This window comes from Epinephelus fuscoguttatus, linkage group LG8 (assembly GCF_011397635.1).
Source record: "Epinephelus fuscoguttatus linkage group LG8, E.fuscoguttatus.final_Chr_v1".
Lineage (NCBI taxonomy): Eukaryota > Metazoa > Chordata > Actinopteri > Perciformes > Serranidae > Epinephelus > Epinephelus fuscoguttatus.
This window is the reverse complement of record NC_064759.1, coordinates 23,774,648-23,784,808: the sequence shown is the minus strand read 5'-3', so window position 1 is coordinate 23,784,808 and position 10,161 is coordinate 23,774,648. Positions and strand designations below refer to the sequence as shown.

At 47.3% G+C, this 10,161-nt stretch overlaps 1 protein-coding gene across 1 annotated transcript in view; it reads right to left on the bottom strand.

Annotated features, from left to right (window-relative positions):
* Positions 1-1,376: 1,376 nt before the first annotated feature.
* The window catches only part of LOC125893644 (complement C4-B-like), a 42,112-nt gene continuing 33,327 nt past the window's right edge, over positions 1,377-10,161 (bottom strand). The window contains exons 42-43 of the mRNA XM_049584420.1: positions 9,145-9,785; positions 1,377-1,897 (exon numbers count right to left, since the gene is read on the bottom strand). Of these exons, the coding sequence (XP_049440377.1) occupies positions 9,715-9,785 (71 nt within the window). The 3' untranslated portion in view covers positions 1,377-1,897; positions 9,145-9,714. The remainder of the gene's footprint in view (positions 1,898-9,144; positions 9,786-10,161) is intronic.

Sequence of the window (10,161 nt, the reverse complement as noted above, 5' to 3'; positions counted from 1 at the left end):
TCCATATACGTGGTTGTTCCTGGCTCATATCAAATGCATTTCTTTTCTGTCTACCTGAGTTGGTCTGGGTATCCTCATCCCCAACAAGATCAGGGGTACAGCCAGTCGGACCAGTGCACACGTACCAACCCAGGAGGATGGCAGGGACAAGTGGAGGGTTTTATCTCCACAGTACCAGAACAGGTCCTCTAGCCTGAACCATGCTGCTGGCGTTCTGCCACGTACTCACATTCAATGTTCTCTGGCACCAGTCAGCTTGCATCTGTCCCATATCAGTTACTACCCGGTGGAGAGGTTCCTATGGAAACAAGTGTAATTGGCGATTCTGGGACTAAACGTTGGTGGGATGGTGTGATTCTTTATGTGTGGAAACAGAGAACTCAGAGTGGTACAATTAGCAGGATCAGGATACATGGTCATATTTATCATGCAGTTGAAACCAATAGGGTCTGTGTCAGGATACAAAGGGGCTGGTGTGGTGAACAGCGTAGGTCTGGCGGATGAACATACGACACAATTGGACATGTTCATGGATTCTGCTGTCGCCGTCACCCAGTCTAACCATAGGTTATTGTCTCCGTAGCCTGTGGCCAATCTGACTACGTCACTGCGGGTCAATTTAGAGTAGTCAATGTTTATCCCGCCTGTGTTCTGTGGAGGTGCAGGCGCCTTGGTTCCATTACTTGGGGATCCGGTGGTATTAGTAGGGGAGGATTCAATAAGGTTAGTTTAATTAGTCCCATGGTATCGGTGCCACTGTGGTCTACTCCCAACACCAAATACATTGTGGTGTTGGTGCGATCTCCACATTTGGTGCGGTGCCTAATTGAGTTTGACCATGGGTTTGTTGTGAGATTATACACACTTAGCAATATCGGATTCTGCTTATGGGAGCCTGGAAGAGGCTGAAGCTGCTGCCTCTGTATCTTTATCTTTTTCCCAATGTCCTGTCCTCCTACCCTATATGGTGGTGGGTCCCAAAGCCCAGAATACGTCATCACATCTCTCCATCTTCCACACCACGGATTGTGTGTGGGCCCTCCCCATGAGAATCCGCATAAGTACACGTCATACCCCCTCCAATTTGGATCCTTTCCTTTACAGTTTATTACGGAGCACAAGTCAAACTGGAACCCTGTACTTTGCCCTATGATGTATGTCAATTCTACTCCACCATACTTAGCTATGCAGGAGTCTGACGTTCCACTCCCTGGGGTGTCTCTCCTGGTTCGGTTTCGTGGTGGTTCTACGGCTTTGTCTCTGAGGGAAGACTCATAATACAACAGAGGTAAAACAATAACACAGGTTAACACAACAACTCCCAACACAAACCACTTATGGTGGCGTGGTTCTAATCCTAATAATTCTACTAATAATTTCATTTTTTTTTTTTTTTTTTTTTTTTTGCAAAAAGGTAAATATAAACGTGTAAAATATAAGAGTAAATATGGAGTGTAAATGTTCTGCAAGCGAGTCTTTCTTGTATCCTGGCTTTATATTACTCAAACGTACTCTGGGCAAAGTGTTGCTTCAGAGGAGCTTCAAACCTTCACATTGATCACAGGATATCTCTTCCGCACTTATGCTAAGCTAAATGAATAAATGTCGGTGTGAGTAAGCTGTGCGTGTTTTTTCTTTTTTTAAGCTTTAGTGTCTCTTATGTCCTCCAGTGTTCGGGCAGGTGTCTCTGCCACTGCACACTGACTCCAGTGATACCATGTGTCACCTTTTCCCTGTAGTTTGACGGCGTGGGACGTCCGTTCCACGACTTTGTAGGGACCAGTCCACCTAGGCTCTGACCACTTTCGTTTGATCACCTTGAGTAGGACCCACTCTGATGTTGGGGGGTCTTTCCCTTCTGCTCCCTCCCGAGCTGTGGTCACCTGTTTGGAGAAAGCTGACACCAATGCTGTTAGTTGGTCATAATATGGTTTGTATTGCATAGGGCTTTCTATTTCTTCTGTAGTTTGGATCCCAGCTCCCGGTCCCGGGAACTGGTGTCCTGTTTTTAGTTCATATGGCGTGAACCCTGTCAATGCGTTCACCGAGCTCCTGATTGACATTAGAGCTAGGGGTAGAGCATCTACCCAGCTCATTTTAGTCTGAGCACAGATTTTGCCTATTTTTCCCTTAATAGACTGGTTCATCCTTTCCACCTTGCCCTGTGACTGAGGATGATAGACTGTGCCAAATGTGTGTTTTAGCCCCAATGCCTTCTCTACCTGCTGTAGGTCTTTGTTTTTAAAGTGAGTTCCGTTATCAGATCTGATTCGTTTGGGGAACCCGTGCCTGGGGATATATTGATTTATCAGAAATTTGATTACTGTTTTTGCATCCTCTGATTTGGCAGGTATGGCTTCTGGCCAGCCGGTGTATGCATCCACCGCCACCAGAAGATACCTGTGCCCTCCCACTCTCTCTATCATATCTGTGTAGTCAATAATGACCTCTTGACCTGGGAGTTTGGGGAGAGGAAATTTCCCTTGGTGTGGTTTCACTGTGGGTCTGACATTATATTCTGTACATATTTTACATTCTCTGATGTGATTCTCAATCATGGCTGGCAGAAAAGGGTGCCACCAATGAGTGAGACCTCGCACCATTTGCACCTTTCCACAATGAGCCACCCCGTGAGCCTCCTGGAGGACTGATCTCATCAGCCCTGGGGGTAACACTGGTCTTCCGTCCGGAGACCTCCACACACCCTCTGTTCTCACTGCTCCTCTCTCTTTCCAGATTGTAAGCTCCTGTGGAGAAGCTTTCTGCTGCTCTGCTATTAACATATTTACATTACACGGTGGCAGGAGATCATGTACTGTTTTCTCTGTTTGTAGCATGATATACTGTGGACTATATCCTGCCTTTCTCTTGGCTGCCATGTCTGCAGCCTCATTTCCCCTAGCGATAGCTGTCCCTGTTTTATCATGGCCCTTACACTTAATGACTGCTACCTGTGCTGGCTTCATCAGAGCCTCCTGTAGCCTCTTCATATCTTTTTCGTGTTTAATGGGGGTTTTTGCTGCCGTTAGAAAACCCGATCTGATCCACTGTGTCATCTCCACATGGATTGCTCCTACAACATATGCAGAGTCTGTGTAGATGTTCACTCTCTTCCCTTCTGACCATTCTAATGCTGCAATCATTGCCTGGAGCTCAGCCAACTGTGAGGACTCTTTCCCTGTCACCCTTTCCGTGAGGACTTTCTCAAACCCTGTTTCTGTCTGTCTCACCACTGCATATGCTGCTTTCAGTCCTCAGTTGGATGCCTGAAACAGCATCCGTCTGTGAACAGTGTTTCCTCTGCGTTAGTCAGGGCTTCGCCTGCAAATCTTCTCTCACCCTGGTGTCTTTCTGCACCTTTTCCTCACATCTGTGTGGCTCGCCTCTCCCATGTTATCTGCCATGTTTACACCTTCATGTGTGAATGTTATGTGTGGTGCATTTAAGATCTTTTCCAGCCTCGTCTGTCTGAGTGATGTCATAGTAAATGCCGCTGAGTTTACATATGCCACTATGCTGTGCGTTGTTAGTACAGTCAGTGCGTGTCCCATCACTATGTGTGCTATTTTCTGCAAAATTTTTGCCACTCCTGCTGCATGTCGAGTGCACGGTGGGTGTCTATCCTCGGTTGGGTCTAAGGATATGCTTACATACATCAGCACCTGTCTGCCTCCCCCTTTTTTCTGGAAAAGCACACCAGAGGTGGTGTGTGTCTTTTCGGAAACATCAAGAACACACGGTAGCTTGTAGTCGGGGATGGCTAGATCCGGAGCAGCAGAGAGTGCCTGTTTGAGGGAGATAAATGAGGTTTCAGCGTCAGTGGTCCATACCAGGAGCAGTAAGATTGCGCATGCCCTGTGCGTTAACCATGGCACGCAAAGGATGGGTTAGTTCGCCATAAGAGGCCACATAGTGCTTGCTGTACCCGGTGAGGCCCAAAAATGACAACATGTCTTTCACGGTGTGTGGTTTTGGGTGATGCAGAATCGATTCTCTGTGTGACGGGGACACGGCCGTGCCCTTAGCCGACACTATGCGACCCAGGAACGAGACCTGCTGCCTACAACATTGTAGCTTGGTTTTAGAGACTTTGAACCCTGTGTGGTGTAGGCGTAGTAAGACAGAGCGTGTGGCCTCCAGGCAGGTGGAGGATCGGTGCGGCCAGAGGATATCATCAACGTGCTGGATTACCACAACCCCTTCTGGTAGTGACAATTCGGCCAGCTGCTGTTTGAGAACCTGATTGAAAAGACCAGGTGACAGGATAAAACCCTGTGGGACGCGGGTGTAACGTAGCTGTCTACCACGATGAGTGAATGAGAAAATGTCGCAAGGGGCGGCGAGAGGTAGGCAGAAAAAGGCGTTCGCAAGGTCTATACAAGAAAACCACTTATGTTCTGGCGACAAGCTAGACATGGCGGTGTATGGGTTTGGCACTGGTACTGTGGGTGTGGAGATTACTGCATTAATGCGTCTGAGATCATGCCATGCGATATTTGCCTGTATTCTGTTTCTCTACAGGAAGAATGGGTGTGTTCCAGCTGGAGTTTGAGGCCTCCAACACTCCAGCCTGTAACAGACCCTCGATAGTATCTGCAATACCAGCCTCAGCCGCTGGCTTGTGGCGATATTGATTCTGCCAAATCGGTGTCCAATCATTTAACTCACATGTAATGGGGTGACCTGTGCACAGTAGCCCACATCGGTGGGCCCAGAAGACCAGAGAGAGTCAGGAAGTGTGTGTAACATGTGTTCTGCGTCTGGATGGTCAGTCTTTTCCTACCATGAAACCTCTCTATCTGTCGGTGTTCCAGGATCGCCTTGTCTGTAGCTCCCTGCCTGATGCGATATGCTTTCTCAGAGGGTGAGAAATCCACCTGAGGAATTTGAGTGCGGATCCAATCAGTGAGTTGCATTAGCCTCTTACACATAGGGCCCAAGTCTTTGGCCTGATGTTTTGCATGGATTGCCAGAGATATGTGAGGAGGCTTCTTCCTCCCCTTATACCACTGTTGCTGTTCTGAAGCGAGGTCAACAGCTGCAGCCACTCCTCATTACCCACCAGTATACAGGACGACTGTATATCCCACCTGTGACCTTCAATTTCGTTATAAAATGCCTGCTGATACATCTCATCCCCTTTTCTATCATAATAAAGTGTTACATGGAAGGGATCAGGAGGAGGTGTGTAAGGATTTAATGACTGAACCCAAGGGCGCCATGACTGATAGAGCGCAAATCCCAGGAGTTGCTGTGGTGTTTGGCTCGAGGAGGCCCCAGTAGATATCTGCCCACTGTCCTTCAGCTGTGGGGGATGTGTCTGCAGATAACAACATTTGTGAAGATGAATGTACAGTTGACAATGAGCAGTTCACAGTGTATCCATTTGGGAACGTCACTATCAGTCCGTCCGGGCTGCACAGGATGGAGGCTCCACACTTTAATAACACATCTCTGCCCAAATGGTTAACAGGACATGCCATTGAGGAAACAAATGTGTGTGGAAATGTCTGATCTGCTTGGAGTATGGTAGTGGTGAGTGGTTTTGTGAGTGGCAGATTTTCTGATTGACCCGAGAACCCAGTTAATTCAACCGCTGATGATGACATGTGAGTAGCAGACACAGGGAGGTTTAATGTGGAATACCGTGCCCCCGTGTCCAACATGAAAGGCAGTTCTTGATTCAGTACTTTCAGTCGCAAGTAGGGGTCTGCCAGCCCTCCCGCGTAGGGGTTCTTGGGCCCGTCAATATCCTTGGGAATCTTCCCAGGTCATCAGAGGATATTGACCCTGCGGAGCGACAGTGGCATTGGGTGCTTGATGCACATAATCTTGATAACCTCCTGTGCGGTCCCTGATACCCGCCCCTGGGGTTCTGTTTCCGCCACCCTGGGAGGTCCGAGCTGCCTGCCTCGCATCCTGTCCTCCAACCACTCGGGGTCAGCATTACATGAGTGGGTCTGGTGTGGACAGCGTTCCCGCCAATGCAATGGGTCTCCACAAAGGAAGCACCCCCCATCAACCTGACCCCCTCTTGGGCCGCCACGTCTTCCCCCCCTGCCTCTGAATCTTCCTGTACCACCTCGGGAGCCGCTCCAATTGGGAGGGCGAGGGTCTACCCCCTCAGGGGTTGGAAAAAGATCGGGGGTAACTGTGGGTGATGGCTGAGGCTGCTGAATCATTTGATTGTTTGACTTTTGTCTTTTTCACATCGTTCGTTTACGACGTGCCGCCTCCAATTGAAGTTAGAGCACCTGAACCTGTGCTGAGTCTGTGCTTTCCTTCTCTTCCGCCTGTTTAGCTCTGTGTTTTTTCATGTGGTGTGTGAGGTGTTTCTCCCACTGTTCAGTGGAACAGCCAGGAAGGTCAGGATTGTTCTCTAATGATTCTTTTACCTTCGTAGGCAGTCCCTCTAACACGGCCTTTCTGAACAGGGTGGTTTGTAGGTCACAAGACCCTGGGTGTACTCCAGCCACATCTACCCATGTGTTCTTACATCTGCTAAGGAATGTTGCGACGTTTCGTCAGGTTCGATGTGAAACGTGAGCGTGTGCATGGCGCCAGATGGAATGGGAAACTGTTGTCGCATGGCCCGACCGATAGCAGTGGCATGTTGGGCGAATGGCTCTTTATCCGCTAAATTAACTGTTTTTGCCAACGTCTCAAGTGCAGTTAAATCCCAGCTGGAGAGCTGTTGTCCCAATAGCGCTCTCCAGTCCCCTAATGCTACTTTGTGACCCATGGTCTGTTTACAGAAACGCTCCATCCAGGGGCCTCCTCCCTCTAATGGTGGGGCATCTTATCCAGGATGCAGTGCATATCTGTAAAGGAGAAGGGTTGGTATACCTCTCCTCCTCCTGGGGTCTTTTCCAGGAGTGGCATGGCAAATGTTTTTGGCTTGTTCTTATTTTGTCGGAGATTATAAGGAGAATGTGGACAACCTGAACGTGAGCCGCAGCACTGTGTGGCCTTTTGATTGACTTTATTATTCCTGTTAGTCTTACAGCCTTCGTACCTTGGTCACTCTCAGAGTCTGACCCTGACCATCCTTGACTTTCCTCATCCTCCATTTCCTCTATCTCAGAACACTCCTCTGGTTCTTCTTTCCTTTCCTTATTTCTCCTTTCTCTGTTGCTTCTATCTGACCTCTCTCTTTGTGCCCTCACTGAAACACTGCCTCTGCTAGTGGCCGCTCCTCCTCCGTTGCTTCCACGTTAGAGGTGCTGGAGGAAAGAGGGCCCTGTTTCATGCTTCTCTTACTGTCTCTGCTCTCTATGCTGCACACATCATCCTGCATGTCCCTACTCCTGTCTATAGATCTCAGAGTCTCCTGATACACATTCTGCGCTCCCGCCACAATATTCATCACGTCCTGTTTCATTGCCTCCACCTGTACTATTCCCTGTCTTATTTCCTTCATCACTTCCTCTTTGGCCTTCACATACTCTCCTTCCCCTATCACATCTGTATTAAGCACACCGTCTTTAATCATCAACATTGGCATTTGCATATTCTTTCCTGAATATGGTGGGGAATTGGAGGTGTGTGTGTTGGGGTATCTCAGGATACAACCTATTAGAGGTGGGCTCTGGTGGGGGTGAGGCTGGATCCTTTGCAGGAGCAGACAGAGGTTGCTTATCTTTGTTTTGTTTTTTGTGACTTTTGTCTGTGTTTTTCCAATAGGCCATGGCTGTAACTGCCATCTGATGGAGCAGAGCTCGTTTGCGCTCCTTCATTTCTTTTTGATGTTTCCATTTTCTCTTTATAAATTTAGGTTCGTTCTCCTTTTTAGCGTGTTCTTCCAAATCATCTCTCGCTTTAACTCTGCAGCCAGCAATTTCTTTGTAACATTTACTGCCTCCTCATCCCGAGGAAGCTCATTTTGGGCCTGTAATGCCTTCCATAAATCATCAAACTCCTTTCCTACAGCCTGTCTCTGCTTATCTATTACTCCTGACAATAACTGTTTCCTAATCTCCCGTACTGTGTTTTTACTAGGATGGGAGGACATCCACCCTGCTCACGACAGTCCCTGTCAAATTCACCGTCCATGATGTCTCTCTGTCCCTCCTCTGTCCTTACTTATTTTACTCAGAGGGTACTACTCGTCACGATGTTAAAAAAAAAAAAACTTCACACAATTACAACAATACACACAATACTCAGCGCCACGTGACCGCTCTGCAGCGCAGTCTGCTGGACTTATTTTCCTTTCTATCGCTGTGATTTCGCTGCTTAAGTTCCACCAATTGCAGGCCGACACATCCAAGCTTCTACACCACTCTCCTAGGAGGGTGCGGGATGCCTATGGCTCGGCGACAATTGGCTTCTATCTTAAGGCAAAATTACACAGCTTCCTCTTTTTCTTCCCCACAGAACGCGACCACCGCTCAGGCACGAAAAGAGTTGGAATTCGAGTCACCTCTAATAGACTCTACACAACTCTTCCGCCCCGTAAAATAGCTGGTTGTCGGTAAGCCACCCACAAAACAATATCCCCTAAAAGACTTATTTATTTACACTCCCAATATCAGGGTGGTTCTGCGGACCACTGAATAGATGTCTCAACATGAGCGATAGTATTCAGTGTTAGGGATCACATGGAAAACGCTCCCTGCCCGCAGAACTCTGTAACCTCTTTTTGTGTTGTAGCAATCTACAAAGGTCTTTCAACCTCAGACAACCCGTGTCTTCAGACTATATTCTCAGCTGTCCAAGGGGCAACCTTATGGGTTCTCCCCCCGAGCTTATCCACCTCAGGACACTTGTCTTTTTCTTTTTTAGAGATTAGATGGAAAACCTAATCTCAGGGTTTTTCACCCGACTATGTTTCGTATTTAGGAGTCAAATTTATGATTTGCTCCAGGGCCTTTCACCCGACTATGTTTCATGTTTAGGAGTCAAATTTATGATTTGCTCCAGGGCCTTTCACCCTGTCCTGTCGAGGTGTTGACTATGTTTCGTATTTAGGAGTCAAATTTATGATTTGCTCCAGGGCCTTTCACCCTGCCCCGGGGCTTTCACTTTTGTGTTTTGTTCTAACTTTATTCCTTTACATTTCAGACTAGGAGATTTTAGTACAATGACAACACAAGTTTTAGTGTTTCCAATTGCAGAACTTTGATAAAACAGGCGTCTGCTTACCTTCTTTTTAGGCCGCGGCAGGTGTTGTCACAATACTGCTGTCCTCCGCTGTTGAATGTCTTTTATCCCGTCACTTCTCCGGCTTCAAATCACGTCGGGGTCACCAATTGATGGACTGGGGGCTCATCCTACTCTCCAATGTGCTATGTGTGAGCTCAGTCCTGCATGTTCTTTAATGAAGCAATAGGAGAAGATATTCGGTCTCAGTTAATGTAGTTTATTAAGCAGTAAAGGAATAAAATTACAGAGCTCTGGGTCTCAACTTCAAGTCCCTGAGAACAACAAAGGTGTGTCAGTTCACGAAGTCTGACCTCCTGTCCTTTCCCTGACCCAGTATATTTGAGCGTAACAGAGTGTCATTGTGCACGCAAGGCGTTGTCCTCTTCTCATTGGCAGTTCCACTTCCTCCTTCACCACACCACGCCCCTGCCTCGTGTTAATCTGACTCCTTCCCGCTGACAGTGGGGGCGTGGTTCCTGTTTTGAAAGACAAGAGAACAACACAACTCCCTACACGTGCTGTACCTTACTATCTGTACATCACTTTCTATTATTTTTACCATATATGAAACTAATTATCTAAGCATTGCGGTATGTGCTCCTCAGATTTCATGTCTCTTCCTCTCCTGTACTTCTCCGCTTCTGCAAAGCAAACACATTCAGATCAGCTGAAATCATCTTAGTATTCTCATTGTTCACACATCTAAAACTTATATAGTGAAACACAACTGATAGTAAAATGCATAAAATCATTCTATTCCCAACACTAATTACGTTAGCATTAGTGACGAGTAGAGCTAAAAATGCTTTACAGAGATTGTTACAGTGTGTTACAGGGCGCACAAGAGAGGATTCATGATTTATTATTATTTTTTAATTACTATACCACAAAACTCTTAACTTGACATTGCTGTCTCCACTGTCTGTTGTTTACGAACCTGGCAACCTATAGAATTGAAGAGTGGAGCGAGAGCGGGCGAGTGTGAGTGCGACACCTACTGACCGGGAAGTATGAATC